The sequence below is a fragment of the Sarcophilus harrisii genome, chromosome 1 (genome assembly GCF_902635505.1).
Source record: "Sarcophilus harrisii chromosome 1, mSarHar1.11, whole genome shotgun sequence".
NCBI lineage: Eukaryota > Metazoa > Chordata > Mammalia > Dasyuromorphia > Dasyuridae > Sarcophilus > Sarcophilus harrisii.
In genome coordinates, this window is record NC_045426.1 from 353,454,559 (window position 1) to 353,476,457 (window position 21,899).

At 34.3% G+C, this 21,899-nt stretch overlaps 1 protein-coding gene across 6 annotated transcripts in view; it reads right to left on the reverse strand.

Annotated features, from left to right (window-relative positions):
- The window catches only part of WDR7 (WD repeat domain 7), a 506,900-nt gene that overhangs the window by 180,804 nt on the left and 304,197 nt on the right, over nt 1-21,899 (reverse strand). For all 6 annotated transcript variants that reach the window (XR_004230845.1, XR_004230846.1, XR_004230847.1 and 3 more), the window contains one exon: nt 12,189-12,375. Coding sequence is in view for 3 of the 6 variants with exons in the window: in XM_031945925.1 (XP_031801785.1) it covers nt 12,189-12,375 (187 nt within the window). In the remaining 3 variants the exon portion in view is untranslated. The remainder of the gene's footprint in view (nt 1-12,188; nt 12,376-21,899) is intronic.

The window sequence follows — 21,899 nt, forward strand, 5'->3', positions numbered from 1 at the left end:
CTCCAACAATCATCATTATTTTTTCCTGTCATCTTAGATTGATCAATTCTGATGGACATGGCTCTCTTCAACAATGAGATGATTCAAACCAGTTCCAACTGTTCAGTGATGAAGAAAACCATATACACCCAGAGAGAGAATTATGGAAAATGAGTGTGGACCACAACATGGTTTCCTTTTCTCCTACTCATGTGTTTTTTAAAATAGTGTTAATCAAGGGGCAGCTAGGTGATGCAGTGGATAGAGCACCAGCCCTGAAGTCAGGAGGACCTGAATTCAAATCTGGCCTCAGACACTTAACACTTCCTAGCTGTGTGACCCTGGGCAAGTCACTTAATCCCAACTGCCTCAGCAAAAAAAAAAAAAAAAAAAAAAATCCATACTTATATTTTAAAAATAAAAAGCTTTAATAAAAAACAAATACTTACTGGCTTCATCTTATCTGTATAACTGGAATCCTCTATCCCATGAGGGCTGACAATTTTTTTTAGCAAATCTTCTTAAGAAAGTAGATTAATACTATTAAGACTGCCAAGTCTGTAAAGTTGGACAACTTAGCTCCATATTTTAGTACAACATACAAAGAATGAGTTGCCATTCCCATAGAAAACCAGATTTCTTTGTATTCTTATCAATATTCATCATGGTAAAGGGATTGAATACTTGCAAGGAATTTTTATTTCTGGAACAGGCATTAAACATTTTTACTTCTGGAACAGTAACACTAAAATGTCACTGATGCTTCTAAATAGTTATGGAAATCATGAAACAAGTAACTGCTTTAAAGTCCACATTTGACAGTGGGCAACCAACACCTGTCTCTGCAGCTGCTCCTCCACAGGAAGCAGGAAGTTTGTTTTGTTTCAATTTCATGATTTTTTTTTCTGTTTCTTGACCTTTTTATGCAAATAGTATCATTTATCTTTATGACTAACTGGTGACTGAGTGCTTTTTATTTTGCTGATATTTTTAATAATGGTTGTATTATAGTTGTCATTGTATGCAGTATATATTTCTTTTTCTTTTGTTCTGCAAAATAAAATCTATCAGAAATAATATGGTATTCTTATGGTATAGAGCAAAAGTTTGAAAATGTGAGATACTGAGGAAACTTTACATATGATCAAATTTTCAAAAATAATTATTTTATTTCTACAATGTGAATAGCTAACAATATTTAGATTAAAATCAAACAAAGCTAAAAATTACAAATAGTTATTCTGAGTGAGGTAATATAAAAAAAAGAAATTTGCTGGTAAATCTAATTTTGGCTTATCAAATACTTTGCTTCCATATTTTTTGTGCTAAAATGTGTTTTGTCTAGCAAAATTCCCTCTCTCTTTATCTCTCTCTTACACACACACACACACACACACAGTTTTCCCATGTAAGTGGCTTGTCTTGTATGCGTTCTCTGTAAAATAGTCTTTTAGGCAAATGTACATTTATCATTTGAACAACATAGCCCATTGGAGTTGCGCTCCCTACAGTAGAATTTAAAAGTTCAATGTGAGAAAGAATCTTTCTGCCTAGTACCTTAACTTGCTAGGGAGTCAGAAGAAATGACACAAAGAAACTCTTAAAATCTCTCTGGAGTCAATATATGGGATACACTCAGCACAAGACCATCCAGCATGACATTCCCATATCAAAGAAAGTGCTATGTTCTATAAGCAAACCAGAATTTCAGTACTTGAATAGAAACATGAACTGCACAAATTTAGAGATTACTTCCTGTAATGGGCTGAGGCTTGAGTTGATGCACTGAGGTCCCAAGCACGTGAGGTTAAATAGTAATTGGACTATATTAATATACATGCTTGGATAAAGAATGGCCCCCGCCCACTCTCTGTGCAAGTCCTGATGTGTTGTATAGGAAATGACGATTTGGGCGGGTGGAGGCAGAGAGACAGGAAGAGAAGCTGGGAGAGATTGGGCCTGGGTTCCATGCTAGCAGCTGCTGGTTGTGTGGCTGCTGGTCGAGCTAGCTTCTTGACTCAGCTGCACACATTGCTATCGCCGATTCCCTTCCACCTCCGATCTTTCTTCACTGAGAATAAAGATTGACGATTTTCCCCTAACCTGAATTCCTGACTCTGGCTGATTTTAAAATACGCGGTCTTCACAACTTCCACTTCAAATGTTCATATGGACTATTTATATCCCACCTGTGATAGAGCCTTCTGAACTCTTATTGTTCTGATCAGCCACTACACCTTGATCCTGACATAGTGATAGTATTTTAAAGGTCCTCTTTAGGTACAAAGGACAACAATCACAGTGCTTATTTCTAATAAATGTTATTTTGTATGATACATCTACAGATTATATAAATTTTGTTAAAGTAATTACAAAATTATTTTTCTGAGAAAATAATTACTACTAAAAACAAAGTAGATACAATATTGTGAGCTGGTCTAACTAACTAGCAACTAAACTACACCGCTGAGAGATATAGATATCCTCATCCACAAAGCATATTCTTATTTTCAACCCAAGCCAAGAAGAGGCATTCAAAAGCCTGAAGGCATTTAAAAAGTAAAATGCAAAAAGGATAATGACCAAATAATTGGAAAAAATACCTAATGATTACAGAAACAAACTCCCTTCCCTCAAAGACAGCTGAACCACATAAGAATAAAAATTCCACTAATAAAAACAAGGGGAAAGCCCAAGTATACATATTACAAGTATAATTCTGTATTCTGAGAATTCTGGGAATTATGGAATTCTGAGATTCTGAGAATATGGAAAAATTGATTCTCAAAATATATGAAAAAGAGCTGGATACTAAAAACTTGGAAAAAATATGACATTATTCCTCAAAATGACAAAGATAATATCAGAACTATGGTTCTATATAGCTATTTTCCATGTTGACAAAATCTTTTTAATAATGTCTATGCATGGATGAATAACAGAGAGGTTTGGACTTAACATAAACTGATGCTAAGTGAAATGAGCAGATCCAGGAGATCATTATACACTTCAACAACAATACTGTATGAGGATCAATTCTGATGGAAGTGACTATCTTCAACAATGAGAGGATCCAAATTAGTTCCTAACTGATTGTGATAAATAGAACCAGCTACACCCAGCGAAAGAATACTGGGAAATGAGTATGGACCACAAAATAGCATTTGCACTCTTTCTGTTGTTGTTTGCTTACATTTTTGTTTTTCTTCCCAGGTTATTTTTACCTTTACCGATTTTTCTTGTGCAATAAGATAACTATATAAATATGTATACATATATTGTATTTAACATATACTTTAACATGTTTAACATGTATGACACTGCCTGCCATCTAGGGGAGGGGTGGAGGGAAAGAGGGGAAAAGTTGGAACAGAAGCTTTTGCAAGGGTCAATGTTGAAAAGTTACCCATGCATATATTTTGTCAATAAAAAGCTATATATATATATATATATATATATATATAAAAGAATGTCCATGCATGCATCAAGGTATGATGACAGTATGACAACGGAATGGGTAAGTTTTTGCAAGGAATATCCAAGAAAACAATTTAGAATTGTGTGAAAAAAGTGAATAAAAATTATTCATACACTTCACCTTCCTATTATTAGACATATAAATCCTAAAGAAGTTAAAGAGAAAAGTCTTGTGTAAACCAAAATATTCACAAAAGTACTTTTTATTATGGGGAGAAAAGGAAATGAAGATGGGGCCTACTGACTGGAGAATGATTAGGTAAACTGTGATATATGAACATAATGGAATATACTGCCATGTAAGAAATTACAAAAAATAAGGAATTTGGAAATAGGAAGATATGTATGAACTGAGGCAGACTGAAGTTAGAAAAATCAGAACACTATGCATGACAACAATGAAGAAAATGAAATCAAAAGGGGGAAAAAACCCATAATGACCAAAAATGAATCCAGGTGTTAAATTACATAGAATTCATACATGGCAAATGAAGGCATAAATCTCTACATTAGGCAGTTTTGCTCAATTTTTTCTTTGTTAAAAAAGAAGAGTTGCTGGTAGGATGGAGTCAGGGAAAAGACTACATAGTAAAATACTTTTGATATAAAAGACATATTGGTAAAAATTTTAAAGTCTCCATCTTCATATTATGTGAAATCCGGATTAGCTCCCTGGAGGCCTCAGAATCAGCTGGAGTCAGGATAATCAAAAGTCCTTGGTCTTTAGGGGAAAAAGTGAGGAGGATGGACAAAACTGCCACAAGCTCTACACCAACCTTCCTTCTCCTCGTCCTCCTCCAAAGTGACCTGGCTTCTCTCACTCCACCCTCTAATCCCTCCTATGATTATCTGTATACATCAAAAGATCGAGGCAGCAAGGAATAGTGAGAAGGGCCATTTTTTCCAAGTATATGCAAAGAACTCCACCTCACTCCAGAGACATACCAGATTAGTCTCATTTTAAACCTCATCCATCTTTCAGTTTTGTGGCTTCTGATATCTACTATTTGGAAATTCTATTCTTCAATTATATTTTCCTATCCTTTCAATTCTTTGACTCTCACAGACACATACTAACCCTACTTTTTATCCTTATCAAGACTTTTGGCTCTTTGAGCCATTTCTGTTCTCCTAAATCTTCTATTCACCTGCCTCCATATCCAACCTTGACCCCGTGATTTGCCATGTTAATGTAGCATGAACTAATATATATTAGAATCGCTTGAATTCTGTAAATTTGTTATTTCAGAGTTTTCAACAAAGGAGGGGGCCAATTTTTCTGCTGCTGTTGCTATCAAACATTTCCTGAGAAAGCCACAAAACTGAACTGACTCTACCTACTACAAATTCATGTTAAACAAATTCATTTGTGTAAACCCTACTCTGTTTGGCAATCCCTTTAGACTTACTGACTCCTTATCTTAATCCAAACATTTAATGTTTCAACCTTTTTCTTTTAATGAAATTTTTTATCACACTTGTATTTTTCTAGACCTATATTAGCTTCCCTTTATTCTCAAATTGCAATATTATCATTCTCCACCCTCTTCCTTTTCATTGGTGACAGAAGTAGCATCTCTCCTATTGATTAAGGCTAATCTTTTTTTTTTTTAATAACTTTTTATTGACAGAGCCCATGCCAGGGTAATTTTGCACTCACTTCTGTTCCGATTTTTCCCCTCTCTCCCTCCACTCCCTTCCCCAGATGGCAAGCAGTCCTATACATGTTAAATAGGTTAAATAGTAGATCTTAGATACAGTATATGTGTGCAGAACTGAACAGTTCTCTTGTTGCTCAGGGAGAATTGGATTTAGAAGGTATAAATAACCCGGGAAGAAAAACAAAAATGCAAGCAGTTTACATTCATTTCCTAGTGTTCTTTCTTTGGGTGTAAGGCTAATCTTTCAATCTGAATGCTTGATTCCATCTCATTTCCTCCTACCTTTTCTAGGATCTTGAGATCATTAGCAACTTTATACAAATTCATATAAGGTTTACTAAGCATTTCACTTAAAACTTCCTTAGAGGAGTAAGCTTAATTATTCTAATTTTATTATATATAAAGACAGAGGCAACTTACAGTGGGGAAATGACTTGTCTGATGATCACACAGCTAGTAAAAGGGAGAGATGTGACTGAACTCAGGACTAATAACTGCTATGTCCACTTATCTTTCTCCTACTCCATAATGTATTTACTGTCTTTCCTTCTCATCTTGCCTTCAAAAATGCTTAGATCTCCCTAATATCCCAAAGTTTTCCCTTGATCTTTACAATCCATTCAAATCAACACAACTTTATTAAGCACTTTCTACACATAAAGTATTATGCAACTTTTCTTCCATCTTTCTGCTTCCTCATTACTAGTAAACTTTAAAATAAAATTTATATATATGCTTTATGAAAAAATGAATATAAAAAATTCAGAGAAGGATAGAAAACTGAAAGAAAGTACAGTCACCACAAAACAATCAAAAACAAATATCACAATGTCAAAAAAAAAAAAAAAAATTAGGCCGGGTCCCAAAGAAGAGAAATAAAAAGATACTTCTCTCTACTCTTTTGCAGAGAGGAGTGATCTACAGGAATAGGACACTGTATGTTGTCATATTTTTGATATATTAATCATTTTAATAATTTTTTTCCTTCTCATATTATCTCTTATGGAATGATGTAGCGGGCCAGAACTCTGAAAAGGCTAGGACTTTAATCACAGCATGGTGCTTATGATTGTACATACTCAATATGATGTAGTGAGGTAATTGTACAGAAAGGATTTAAGATCTGGAGGAGGGATACAGAGCTCTTTTGGCCACAGCACTCTCAGACACAGAAGACTTCAGGCTCCAGACTCCAGAGTCCAGACTCTACCTTTGACCAACCACTTGGCAGCTCTCCTGCCTCCTTCATTTCTCCACCTAAACACCTGGCTGATCCCGAGGTCCTCCAGAGAGCTAGCCCAGACATTACAGAATGACTCTGAAAAAAGGTAGGGGGAAGGACATGGGGATCAATTTAGATATTGTAGAAACAAGATATCCAAAAATTTATTTTTTAAAGTTACCTATATCAGATAATACTATTTCCTCACTATTCTGAATTTGTTACCAAATCTACTTTCACACAATATTTAATGTATAAGTGTTAGTTGGTTGTTGTTCATTCTTGAAGAGGAACAAAATGACATTATCATATTAGAGTCAAGTTCCAGTGTATCCAACTGTGGCTGATCAAACCAATATGAGCTTGGAATGCTCTCCCATAGGTCAGACACAAATAATCCCTATGATCATTTCGGATGGCTTCTCTAATTTTGTGGTTCTCACTTTTTTTTTTTTTTTCTGAGCTAATTCAATTGTGCTTTGCTCATAGAATCTTGTCTGATGAGAGCATGCCATGCTGGGTAATCTTGTGCCAGTATCTCCCATGTCATAGAATCAATTTTTTTTTTTCAGATTTAAAACTGTATTTATCTGGTACAGAGGCAAGTATTTATAAACTTTCATTCAAATAAAGAAGTCCAACATCAAAATTAAGTTTACATGCAATTATTATATTGTTAAATATCTCCAACAGTAAATTACCATTAAAATATTATTTATATTTAACAAAATTTATAAAATAGAGATTTAATTTGAAGTATTTAAGATAATAGTAAGCATGAGGTCTTGTTGAATTACTTCTTAAATTTTTGTTTTTCAATAGCTTTTTATTTTCAAAATACATGCCTTGCAATCACTTCCTCCAACCAACCCCCCTATACAGCAAGCAATCCAATATATACTAAACTTGTGTGGTTTTTCCATACAATATTTCCACAATTATCATGTTGCACAAGAAAAATCAGATCAAAAAGGGAAAAAAAACCGAGAAAGAAAATTGCAAGAAACAACAACAAAAAAGGTGAAAATCCTGTGTTGTAAACCACATTCAATCCCCATAGTCTTTTTTCTAGATGCAGATGGCTATTGGAAATGACCTAAATCACCTCATTGCTGAAAAAAGTCACGTCCATCAGAGTTGATCATCACATAATCTTCGTGCTGCTGTGTGTAGTGTTCTCCTGGTTCTATTCACTTCAATTACCATCAACTCATATTAATCTCTCCAGACTTTCTGAAATAATCCTGTTGATTGTTTCTTACGGAACAATAATATTCATATACCATAACTTATTCAGCCACTCTCCAACTGAGAGAATGTAGCAGCCCAAAAGGGCTGCTACAAACATTTCTGCACATATGAATCAAGTCCCCTTTTCTATAGGCCTTTTCTTGTTCTCCCAATTTCTTTCATTCTCATAGCTTCAACTACTACATTTAGGAGATATCCAAATCTCTCTCTTTAAGCTAGACTTTTCTTCTGAGCTCTAGATATTCAACTATCCATACTTCTTTATCTAGATGGACCACTAGCTCTTGTAGGCAACATCTCTGTCCAAAACCAAGCTTATAATTCTCATTAAATCTGTATTTTTTTCTTACTTTCCTACTTCCATTTAAGCCCTTATCTTGTTCATAATCTTGAGTTGTTTTGTTTTGTTTTTAACTTCTCCTCAAATCTTAGTCAGTGATCAATGATGTTTATGAATTTCAGTTATAAATTTCACCTCCAAAAACAACACGTCTGTTATCTTTCTATTCCCAATGCCAATACCTTACTTAGTGCAGACCTTTGCTACTACCATAGATGTGAACAACTATCATGGTCTTCTAACAAGCTTCCTCATTTCTCTTCTTTCCTCCTTTAATCTATCTCACATACTAAAAGAATAATATTTCTTCAACATTTATGTAATCAATATACTTCCAAGTTTAATAATCTTCAATGGTTCCATACTGCCTACTGAGCAAAAATCTAAAATTTTTACTTACTATTAAAAGGCTTATCACAGTCTGACATAAAACAGCTTTTCAGTCTAAGCTCAAATTGCTACTTTCATGAACTTGATTATACAGCGAAAATAGATTGCTCTATTCTTCCAAATATGTACTGTGCTCTCCTATCACCTTTCCTTTTTATATTGTACATGATGGATCACGTACAATTATGTACTGAATTTCCACCAATCTTTAATTTTTTTTGGGGGGGGGGGATATTTTATTTTATTTTGGTTTCTTTTTTAAATATGTAAACATATGTATATTATTATCTTGCTGCACAAGAAAAATCAGATCCAAAAAAAAAAAAAGGGGGAAAGGAAAACAAAAGGCAAGTGAATAACAACAAAAAGAGTGAAAATACTATGTTGTGATCTACACTCCGTCCCCACAGTCCTCTCTCTGGGTGTAAAGGGCTCTCTTCATCACAAGATCATTGGAACTAGCCTTAAATCATCTCATTGTTGGAAAGAGTCACGTTCATCAGAACTAATTGTCATCTAATATTGTTGCTCATTGCTAGTTCTGCTCATTTCATCAGTTCATGTTAAGTCTCTCCAGGCCTCTCTGAAATCATCCTCCTGATAAATTTTTATAGAACAATAATATTCCATAACATTCATATACCATAACATATTCAGCCTTTCTCCAACTAATGGGCATCCACTCAGTTTCCAGTGCCACTCTCAAAAAGGGCTGCCACAAACATTTTGGCACATGTGGGTCCCTTTCTCTCCTTTAAGATCTCTTTGGAACATATGCCCAATAGAAACACTGCTGGGTCAAAGGGTATGCACAGTTTGATAACTTTTTTGACCATAATTCCAAAATGCTTTCCAGAATCCACCAATCTTTATTATTATTATTATTATTATTATTATTACAGATTTTTTTATTTACAAAACATATGCATGGGTAATTTTTCAACAATGACCCTTGCAAAATCTTTTGTTCCAAGTTTTTCCCTCCTTCACCCCACCCCCTCCCCAGATGGCAGAAAGTCCAATATATGTTAAATATGTTAAAGCATATGTTAAATCCAATATATGTATACATTTTTATACAATTATCTAACTGCACAAGAAATATTGGATCTAGAAATAAAGAAAAAAACCTGAGAAGGAAAACAAAAATGCAAGGAAACAACAGAAAGAGTGAAAATGCTATGTTGTGGTCTACACTCATTTTCCATAGTTCTCTCTCTGAGTGTAGATGACTCTCTTCATTACTGAATAATTGGAACTGGTTTGAATCATCTCAATATTGAAAAGAGTCACATCTATCAGAATTGATCATTGTATAGTCTTGTTATTTCCATGTGTAATTGTTGGAATCCTAGTGTTAATTCAACTTGAAACAAGGTACTGGGTGGAACTGAGAAGTGGAACTGTTGTTTCTCAGTGAACTTGTGTTCACACCTGTACTCACTGGAGTTCACACATTTGGGAGATTTCAGGGTTTAGTATGAGATATCTGAATTCACACCTCCCTTGAAACTCTCAGGGCCAGAGAACATTTTGGGAGAAACCCATAATCCCACTCTCTCAGAAGAGATCATATATAAGAAACAGACAGAAGCTCTCTTGAGCTGAAAACACTGAGAGAAGAGTTCAACTGAAGTAGATTGAAGAAGGGAGCATCGGTCAGTTCAGCAGAAGCCCACTCTCGGAGGCGCAACCAGATTGGGAGATCATATATATAGAGGAAGCTCTTAGAACTTCAAGGAGTTACTTTGGAACATTGACTGGGGTTGGAGAGAAGCACTCTGGGAGGAAGTGCACAAGCCCTCTCTCTGAGGCAAGAGAGATTCATTGCATCTTCCACCTTGGTGCTGGCTGGAGGCTGAAGAAAGCAGAGGCAAAAGCAAAGGACAAAGCTGCAAGAGCTCTTAGAACCAAGGAGAGAGAGAGGCCTCTAAGAAAACTAACAGGGTTATATTGGAGACAATAAAAGATCTGAACTTTTATCACCTGGCTGCGTTTGGAGTAATTATTTACTTTTAACTGAAACTAAGGCTGCCTCTAGAAAACCTCCCCAAGAAACCTCTCTCCCAGAGAGAACTCATATTTTAAAGAAGAAAATCATCCAACATGTAATGATCTCCTGGTTCTGCTTATTTTACTTAGCATCAATTCATGTAAGTCTCTCCAGGCCTGTCTGTATTCATCCTGTTTGTGGTTTCTTATGGAACAATAATATTCTATAACATTCATATACCATTCTCCAATTGATGGGCATACATTCAGCTTCCAGTTCTAGCCACTATAAAATGGCTGCCACAAATATCTTTGCACATGGAATCCACCAATCTTTTAAAGTCTAATTAATGGGTTAACTAAAGGAATCCCTCCACAATGTCTTTGCTACTTACCTTGCCCAGAGCTGGCCATGGTCTTACCATTTAGTCTTCGTAAAGTACTTTATTTTGCAACTCTTTGCACTTTTCATTTATCTATGCCAGTGTCCAACACTGATATTGTTCTGCATACATAAAGCACACAACTAATAATTACTATTATGAATGAACTATAATTTGAATGCCATTCCCATTGGATGGGAAATCTGTTTATACCTACACAGACTTATCAGTTGAGCATCTACTAGGCATTCTATGTAATCTAGCTATGTGTTAATGGGAAGCTAAGAAGTGTGACAGTAGAGGCAGCCTAAAGCCCCTGGCCCTCAAGGAGCTTATAACTATTACAACTGACTATAACTGAAACAATTATTGATTGGAAAATATATAAAAACATATAATAAAGTGCTAAAAGCACACACTGTTGAAGCTCTAAGAAAGAAAAAGTCATTGAGGATTAGAACTGTGAAGTCAAAGTTTAGAGATGAAGTAGAGTTTGTTCTGAGACTTAAAGGACACAGGATTTGAATTTATGAAGAAGAGAACAGAGAGTATGCCTAGCAAAGGTGACAACAGGAACCTCAAGTAGGGATCTGACATATAGTTGGATACTAAAAAAAGAATATTAGCATAGACGTGTTAGCAGAGGTTAGCAGAGGAACCCTAATTCTTTACTGGGCATTTTTATTTATATGCTTGGTGATGAATAACGGTCGTACTTTTAAAACTGTATCCCCTTTGATTTGTAAAAGAAGGGATATTGGGGTCTTCCAGAGTCTGGGAGGGGGCATATTTTCCAGAAAGACCTTTTTCTAAGATAAGCAGCATCATTCAATTGGAAATCTCGGGCAAATCACCCCCCACTGATCATTTGGGTAGCCGGATTCCCATTCATGAAACTCCAAATTCTGAAAAAAGCCTTCTAAGTGATTTCATTCAATTGGGAGATCTTTGTCTAATAATCAGTTCAAACTGCCCCCAGCCCCAAGATTTGATCATCAAATAGGTTTCTGTTTACACATTCTTTGCAAATCTCCTCAATAAGAGATTTGTCTAAGAGAGAGCCTCTTAGTGAAAAATAAAACTTCCTTTATTTGTCACTAAGACTTCCGGATTTGTGAATTCTTTCACATTGAACCTGTGCCTCTGACCAAAGAGGGGATTCTCACACCTCAATTCTCTACCACTAGAACCGCATCAGTAATAACATGATATTAAAAGGTAAAGGGTTGGTCTTACAGTCAGGAAGACCTAGGTCCAGGTATGGCTCAGTCAAAAACTCTGTGACAATAAAAAACAAGTCATAGCATTTCAGTGCTCCAGCAATTCTCCAATAAGTTAAAGAAACTCCCGGCAATGGTGAAGGAGTTTCCACAAAAAGTTCCTTAAAAAAATGATATTACAAATCAAGAACAACAACAAAAAAATTTTAATAGTATAAATATTTTAAAATAGAATAAACAAATGAATAAAAATAACTGAAATTGGGCACTTACTTAGCCAGTTGCTTCTCAGCATCAGCACAGAGTTCGAGAAGGCCCATTAGAACAGCAGACACATCCATATAAGGCTCCCATACTGTAAAACCTCGTCCTATTAGATCAATAGCAGTTCTTCTGATTGTGCTGTGAGGTGGTAGTTTAGGACTAGGAGGTTGTAGGAGAAGAAACGTCAATGCCTTGCCTAAGTACAAAACAAAATGCAAAGGAATATGTTAACTTTGTTTCTTAGATTTTTTTTTTCTGACACAAGTTTTCAAATTATGTTCCACATATTAGATTGAACAAGATGCCAATTCAGATTATAAAGAAGTAGTGAAATATGAAATGCCTACAATTCACATAGAAACAGATCATAAACCTAAAGCATCTTAATAAAAATCATCAAAGTAAAAATTAGCTTTCTCTATATATGAACTATAGAAAAATCATCATTATATCTCATATTCCCCAAAAATTGTAATTAGATAACTAAAACATATCCATGATAAATACATTTGTTTGTTTTGTATCAAAACTCCCTATTTTTATGGATGAGAAAATCAAACTTTACAAAAATTAAGCAGTATGGGCAGGATCAGGCAAGTAATAACTAAGAGAAAGAAAAGGATAGGATAGAAGGAAGCAAAGAAGGGGAAGGAAACAAATATTTATTAGATGCCTATTGTGTGCCAAGCATTGTGCTAAGAGAGCTTTTACAAATATCTCATTTGGTGCTAAATGCTTTTATAAATGTCTTATTTGGTTCTAAAAACAACTCTCTGAGATAGGTGATATTATTATGCCTCCTCTTTCACTCTTCTTTATAAGTGAAGAAATAGAAATAGATAGAGATTAAGTTACTCGCCTAGGGTCACATAGCTAATAAATAATGAGGCAGATCATCCTGACCACTGACCCAGAGGTCTATCCACTTTCTATTACATGCCTTCTTTTTCAAATTTTGTCTGACAACAAGGAAACTTGAAAGGAACACTAGAGGTACAAACAAATAAGTAAATAAATTTAAGAAGGTATTGGTGTTTCAAAGGTAGCCAGCATCCAAGAAAGGGCCATCAAATTGTCAACCAACTAGTAATGGGCCTTTTCATGTTAGTCAGATTTGTCCTTGCACCATATTAGGAATCCTTAGCCCAAGAAAAGGAATGCTAGAACATGCCTTTTTTTAGCATAACTTTCAAGATCCCAAGGTCACTTGGGACATGGTGACAAACTAAGACTTCACTGAATGTTTATTAAACCCATGCATATGACCAGACTGTAGATACAAAGGCAAAATACCAATTATCCCTTCCCTCTAAAACCTACATCTTCATTGGGAGGGAACAACAAGGTGGACAGTAATGAGGACAACCATTGGTCATTCTCAGAGGCAGGAGAGAACAATAACAACTATAAGGCCAGAGAAGAATTTTGGAAGACATGGAAAATGAACTGAGGCTTGAAGGAAGATGAGACTCTGGAAGGTCAAGATAGGAAGGCAGAGCAGAGCTCATACCATGAATGTGCTCATAGAAGCAGGAAATGAACAGCTGTCCATCTGGACTGGAACATAGAGTCTATGATCTCAATCATATAAGCATTTATTAAGTGTTCAATGTGTGCTGAGCACTGAGGATAAAAAAGCCTAGTCCTAGCCCTATTTAAATAGGGGAGTATGCATGTCAATAAATAGGTACATATAAGAGATATATAGTGTAGATGGAAAGTAATGTTACTTAAAAAATTTAAAGCTAACTTTCTGAGAGGTGACTAATTACCAAAATGTTTAAATTAACACAAAAAATTGTGAAGGGCCTTAAATGCTAGTCTAAGGCATTTAGATTTTATTTTAGAAGTAGTAAGTAGAAAAATATTAATATTTTTGGGCATCGAAGTGAGATTACACCTGTAGTTTAGGAAAGTTTTTTTTTTTTGGGGGGGGAGGAGAGGAGAAGGGAAGCAATTAATAGAGTGGATTAGAGGGAAAACAAGGCAGGGAGATTAAAAAGCAGGCAATAATAATAGCCCAAAAAAGAAATGCTTAATTAAAAAGAAGAGGATAGAAAAGTTAGAATCAGTAGGATGTGGCAAATGACAGGCTTAGCAGTTGAGGAAGCGGAAAGAATCATGGGTGACTAGATCCCAAAAGTATATATAAGAGGATGATGAGGCTTTTAAATAGGTATAGAAGAGAATTAAAATGGCAATTATTCACAGAAAATTTGCTCTTATCCATGACATATTCTAAATGTTCAATTCATCTGTAAAAATTAAAGAGAAAAGGGATTAAAATGTCTCACATTTGAAATCATCTATATACCTCTATCCATATTTATACATGTAATTACAAATACAAATATGTATAAATTTGAATGAATTAATACATAATTCTTTTTTATTGTTCCATTATATTATGTAGCTTTATTTAGATACTGGTTAAGGATCCAATTAGAAGGCTTGTGTTTTTCATTTGTTTTTGAAGAAAGGAATTCTTTGTTTTGTTGTTTATCTTTCTTGGAAGTACATCCAGTCATTGTAAACAAATACTCAAAAAAATAACTAGTAAAGTTCAGAAGTTTAAAAAAATATATTTCATTCAAAGTTCTCCATGTATTATCCTGAACAACTTGTTTCACTGTTGGGGCTGAGTACCAGCCCAGAAAATGGCAAAATTAGTTCTCCTGCATTCCTCGGTTGTTCCATCTTTAAAAGTCACAGTATTTATGCCCCACTTCTCCATTCCCTAATTTAACAACTGCATTCAGTATGATGACAGTGAACACTGTCCATTGATGATATCCTCCTTTTCTTCTTGGTCTCCAATTTCACAAAAAGAAATGGACATGACAGTATTTAGGAAACAATTTATTCCTCCTCTTGCAAAGCTTCAGGCAGTTGGGACTCTTCCCTCTAATATTGTACACTCTGAGGCTTCTTCTTGCATTGTTACACTGATTACTAACCCTCTTCTCCCTCCAGGACTTTATCCTGTGATTCTTTCTCTGGTTCTTGCAACGTGATTTTTTTTGTTTCTGTTTCCATCATCGATTTAGACAATATGTCCTCTTTTTCTTCCAGAATATTCACTTGCTTTTTTTTGTTTGTTTGTTTCCTCCACCAGTTTAGACTGTGTCCTCCTACTGGTTTTAGACTTTATCTCCTCCTTTTCTTTCAGAATGATCTTTCTTGCTTTTGATTTGTTCTTCTACAGCTGACCTGGTTCTCTCTCCTCTTTCATTTTGATCATTATTTTTATTCTCTGCAACATTTTATCCTGTTTCTAACTTGACTTCCAACTTCACTACTCTTGATTTTACATTCTCTAACTGCCTTCTGAATTTAATTAATATTTTCTTTTTTCTTTTTTTACTGGCATACTTATCTTCCTCTTTTTGGGGTGCAGGTTTTTTTTTGTTTGTTTTATCTTCTTTCTCATTCATGTCAAGAAGAAAAAAAAATTACATCTTTGGGCATTATTTCATCTTCTATATCAGTCCCAGTTTTCGACCCTTCTTTGCTTGAGATTTAGGACTCTTTTCTTTGATATCTCTTCTTTGATCCTATTTTATGCATTAAATGAAAGCAACAACAGTTTTCTTCCATTTCCCAATACATATAAAATTCACTTATCTGCTCAAAAATTTATTTTTAATATTCTAAAATATATAATTCTAAAATTCTAAAATTTAAATAAAAAATACCTATAGTGGACAATAAATTTTATATTTAAACACTAGAACAGTGCCTGGCACGTAGTAGGTACTAGAAACATATTTTTGTGGATGTGCTGAGTTGAAATGTAGGTAACATTATTAAAGGCAATTAATAAGGGTTAAAAAGTAAAAACCTAAACAAACTATTTATCATCTAATTTTCTAAGTAGTCTTTTAAACTTACAGGGGAATAGAGATTCCTAACATCATTATTATAACTATTGTTTTTGTAATTTTGATATCATCCAGACACTCACAATCAAAATGGAAAAGACAAAGACTTATTTTGAAACAACACATATACAGTAAGATGATTGTAAAAATTAGACAAACTAAAGATGAATCTGCAGAGCATCTTGCAAGGGATTCCCAAGTCAATAATAAAACAATTTAATCTTCTATAATTTGCACTGCTCTACTGTCATTACCATTTAAATCATTCCTTCATTATCCATAACTTTTTATTGTTCCCCAAATTAAAGGTTAATAAGTATTTATATAAAACTTAAGAGTTTATAAAGTAGTTTTATATATTATGTCATTTGATTCTCCTAATAACCTATGCTGTAAATGCCCAAGAACCTACATAAGTATCATTATACTGCATCATTACACTACTACAGATAAGGGAACAGGTTTAAAGGGACTAAATGATAATACTAGAAGTCTCCCACTATGGCACATTGCCTGTCACTCTATTGAATATCAATATCTGGGTTTAGCAAGCAACCTTCTTTTTCTCCATAAGCAATTCCACAAATGTCAAATAAAAAAGAAAAATATTTGGTTTCATCTGGAAGGTTCTATGTAAATGAGTGCAACAACTGCATTCCAGGCTATCACATTTTCAAGTACCTGCTAAATATTTCCATACACCTTGGATACACTAGCAAGAATCTTAAATGTGAAAGTTTAAAACTAAGCCATATCCCTCCAAATTCTACCTGACTTTCTTTTTCTGTTTATGCAACCATCATTTCTTCTGTTAGTGCATATTAGCAAAAATAATGCTTCTAGAAAGAATCTAGAAAGCAACGCAAAATATTAGCATATTAGATTTGTAATGTTCTTGGCAAATACATATTTTTCTTAGTTACACTATATCATCTGTTCCTTTCTAACTTTCTAATCTCACTATGCTTTATTCCACTCTATATATTCTGATGACACTGGTCTACTTGCTATATCTCTCATTCAACATGTCATCTTCAATCTCTGTCTTTGTACTAGCTATCCCTCATTCCTGGAACGTTCTCTCTCCTGGTTTCCCTTAAGTCTCAGCTGAAACCCACCTTTTACAAGAGGATTTTGGCCTCCCTTAATCATAGTTTCTTATTTCTGAGATTAACTCCAATTTTTCCTGTACTTGTTGTTGTAAGTAGTTGTTTTAATATTGTATCTCCCAATTAGAATGTCAGGTCCTTGAAGGCAGAGATTATTTTTATGTTTCTTTGTATTCCTAGTTTTTAGTAAAGGTTCAGACATATAGAAGGCAGTTAGTAAATGCTCTTTGACTGGAAAGGAGATCCATTATTCCTATATTTTGAATGATGACTCTTATGCCAAATCTCACTCTAAGATGCCATCTTAACTAGATATCTACTGCTGAATTATTCTTCTATCTTTGAATACCTTCAATAGCACAGATGAAAACGACACCTGGGCTTTTAAGTTATCAATTTTTTGATTACACAAACATTTCTCTAAAAATGAACTTTCAAGGGACAGAGTCAAGATGGCAAAGTAAAGGTAGGGAAATATCTAAGCTTATTTAAATTCCCTTCCAAACAACTTTAAGTAATGACTCAAAACAAATTCTGGAGTGGCAAGACCCAAAAAAGACAGAGTAAAACAATTTTGTAGCCCATGAAAATTTAGAGGGTTGGCAGGAAAGGTCTGTTGACCTAGAATGAGAGTGGAGTTCAGTGCAGGCTGCAAGGACATAGCCCATGTCACAAGAATCCAACATTAAGCCTTGTGAGTGACTGAATCAGTGGTGACAGTAGCTGCTTCTGTAGTTCTTTGGCCACAGACAATAAGATCAGACAATTGGACAGAAGATTACAAAGATCCCTTTATTGCCACTGGATGCAGGCCTGTTGCATTATTCATACTTGGATCTAAGTCACAGTCCCAGGGTGAGGAGTTGCAAAAGTACACTAGAGATGGTGGTAACAGAGGAGCAGGGACCAAGGTCACATTTCCAGGGAGGAACAGAATGCTTTTTTTCACTCATACACCACAGTACAGTGTAGGAGAGAGTAAATATACTTCATACCATCATGGAAGAACCAAAATCTTACAGATTCCCAAAAGTAGTTTTGAACATAGCTGTACAAAAAACTTGAAGCTTAGGGAGAACTATAGGAAAACAGTTCAAATGTACTATAAAGATAAAAATCAAGAAGTAGTGTGGGAAAATTAAAACAATTTTAAGAACAGAAAGTTTCTATGGTGTCAAAAAAGATAAAAAAATTAAATGAGAAGATAGCAAAGTCAAAACACCTACATTCAAAGCCTCAAAGAAAATTATGAGTTGGTTTCAGGACCAAAAAGAATTCCTGGAAAAGCTCAAAAAAGATTTTTAAAGTCAAGAGCTGTAGAGGAAAAACTTGGAAAAGAAACAATGATGCAATAAAACTCATTTTTAAAAAAGTTAACAACTTGGTAAAGGAGGCACAAAATTACTGATAAAAGTAACATTTTAAAACAGAGACTAGGCCAAAAGGAAAAAGATATGGAAAAATTCACTGAGGAAAATGCCTTAAAAGATATACTTGGACAAATGGGAAAAATATATAAATGTTCACTTAAGAAAAGAACTCCTTAAAATGCAGAATTATACAAATGGAAAAAGATTTAAAAAGCTCAATAAAGAAAATAATTTCTTAAAAAAGAACTGGATAAAAAAATAGCACTTGACATGCAGAAATTAATGACTCAACAAGACGTCAAGAAGCAATAAAATAAAATCAAAAGAAGGAAAAATATAAGAAAATATGAAATATTTTCTAGAAAATAGATCAAGAAAGATAATTTAATAATTATTGCACTATTAAAAGTCATGCTCAAAAAAAAAAAAAGCCTAGACATCCTCTTTCAAGAAATTATCAAGGAAAACTGCCTGACATTCTAGAATTACAGTGTAAAATAGAAATTGAAAGAATTCATTTATCACCTGTTGAAAGAGATCTAAAAATTAATACTCCCAGGAATGTTATAGACAAATTTCAGGGCTCCTAAGTCAAGGAGAAAATATTCCAAGTAGTCAGAAAGAAACAATTTAAATACCGTAGAGCCATAGTCAGGAGAAAACAAAATGTAGCAGCTTCTATATTAAAGGATCACAGAGCTTCAAATATGATATTCCAGAAGACAAAGGAGCTAAGATTGCAAGTATAAATCACCTAACCAGCAAAAATGGGCAGAATGCTTCAGTGGAAAAAAATGGACATTCAATGAAATAGAGGACTTTTTCAAACATTCTTGATGAAAAGACCAAAGCTAAACAAAAAAATCTGACTCAAATACAAGACTCAAGAGACACACAAAAAGATAATCAGGAAAGACAAATCATAAGGAATTCAATAAGATCAAATTTTAATTATGTTCCTAATGGGAAGATGATGCTTGTAATTCCTAAGAATTTTCTCATTATTGGGGCAGAGAAGATGTATACATAGACAGAAGGGTGGAGAGTAGAATATGATGTGAGAATATCTAAAAAACAAAATTAAAAAAAAAAAACAAAAAACAAAATTCAATGGTGAGAAAGAAGAATGCACTGTGAGAAGAGGGAAGGGAGAAAGAGATTGGTGTAAATTATCTCACATAATAGAGGCATAAAAGAACTTTTAGAGTGGAACATAATCTGGAGGCTGTGAGCAGAAGCACTTGAATCTTACTTTCACTGGAACTGGCTTAAAGAGGGAATAACATAAACACTCAGTTGGAGAGAGAAATCTATCATACCTTGCAGAAAAATAGAAGGGGAAAAGGATTAAAAGGGAGAGGCTGATGAAAGAAGAATAAATTGGAGTACAGTTAGAGGGGAAAAAAACAATTTTGAGGATGGACAGGTTGGAGAGAGAGAATATTATATTAACAGTTGGGGAAAAACAGGATGGAGGGAAGTAATGTTAGTAATCATAACTGAAAAAAATTTATAGCAAGTATCTTTGGTAAAGGCTTCATTTCTCAACTATATAGAAAACTAAATCAAATTTATAAAAATAAGAACTATTTCCCAAATAAGTGGGCAAAAGATATGAATAGGCAGTTTTCAAATAATGTAATCAATTATCTATACTCATGAAAAAAACTGCTCTAAATAACTATTGATTAGAGAAATGCATACTACCCTTCCATTATTGGATTGGCTAATATGACGAAAAAGAAAAAGACAGGTTTTGGAGGGCATGTGGGGACATTGAAACAAAATGGACAGTTAGTAGAGCTGTGAACTGATCCAACCATTCTGTCGAGCGATTTAGAACTATGTGCTAAGGCCTATGAAACCATGCATACCCTTTGGCTCAGCAAGACCACTACTAGGTCTATATCCCAAAGGTATAAAAGACAGAAAAAAGAAAAGGACCTAAACGTACAAAATATTTACAGCAGATCTTTTAGTAGTGGCAAAAAATTAAAAATTGAGGAGATGCCCATTAATTAGTGAAATGAAGGACCAAGTTATGGTATATGATTGTAATGGAGTCCTATTACAAGAAATAATGAGTAGAATGTTCTCAGAACAACCTGGAAAGATTTACATGAAGGACACAAAGTGATATAGGCAAAGCCAGGAGGACAACGTACATAGTAACAACAATGCTGTATGATGATCAACATATCAACAGTGATATGTGCCTCTAAGTGAATAACTTAGCTATTCTCAGCAATATAATGTTTTAAGAGACTTTAAAACTACTGATGATGAAAAATGCTATCCACCTCCAGAGAAAGAAATGATGGAATCTGAATGAAAATCAAAACATACTTTTTTAAACTTTTTTTTCCCTTTTTTTTTGTGTATGTTTTCTTTTACAACATGGCTAATATATAAATATGCTTTGCATGACTGCACATGGATAACATATCAATTATATCAAATTGCTTGCTTTTCCGATGGGGAAGACTGAAGTTAGGGAAGGAAAGAATTTGGAATTCAAAATTAAAAAAAAACCACAAACGTTAAAAATTGCTTTTTATATATAATTGGGTAGAAAAAAATAAAATATTAAATATCTATTTTTAAAATGTGTTTTTTTCTGGGTTTATCCTACATTTGTGTGCATATCAATTACCTGAGTAGAGCAATGAGTTTTGGGAAGTTACATACTGCATGCAGATCCCAGGAAGACTGCAGAATACAACTCTTATTGGCAGATTGACAAATGGCTGCTATAGTCTCTCAGCAAGGTATTACCAACAACCACTGCTCATCTATCTCTACTTCTTCTGAACCTTTCTGAATGATCTCTTTTCATGATGGTGGATGCACAACATCATTCCTCACTGGAAAAACAGCTGCCTCCAAAATTGAGGCTTTTGGGAAGAACCTCATTTAGATTACTGAGCTCTTAAGTACTTAGTAGTTCTCTTTTGTTCCTTTCATATTCTTCCATCTTCCACCTCCTCACCTATAGATCACCACCTATAGGTCAGGATTCTATTTTACCTTCTCTTCAATTCAAATGTCTCTTTCTCTTCCTCCTCCTCTTCCTTTTCTTCCTCCTTCTTCTCCTCCTCTTCTTCCTCCTCCTCCTCCTCCTTTTCTTCTTCTTGGAACACAATTATCTCTTATAACTTCACTTCTTCAAGGAAGGAGACTAGCTTGCACTTTAAACATTAGATAACAAGGACTATAGTAAAGACAAATAGTGGCCACTTCATTCTGTCACTTCAAAAGTTGTGGTTAGTACTTAATTTCAAGAAGTATTTTATAAAGTGATAGCTCAATCCCAATAACTATTTTATAAAAGAATGTGTTAGAGTGCATGAAAATTTTCTG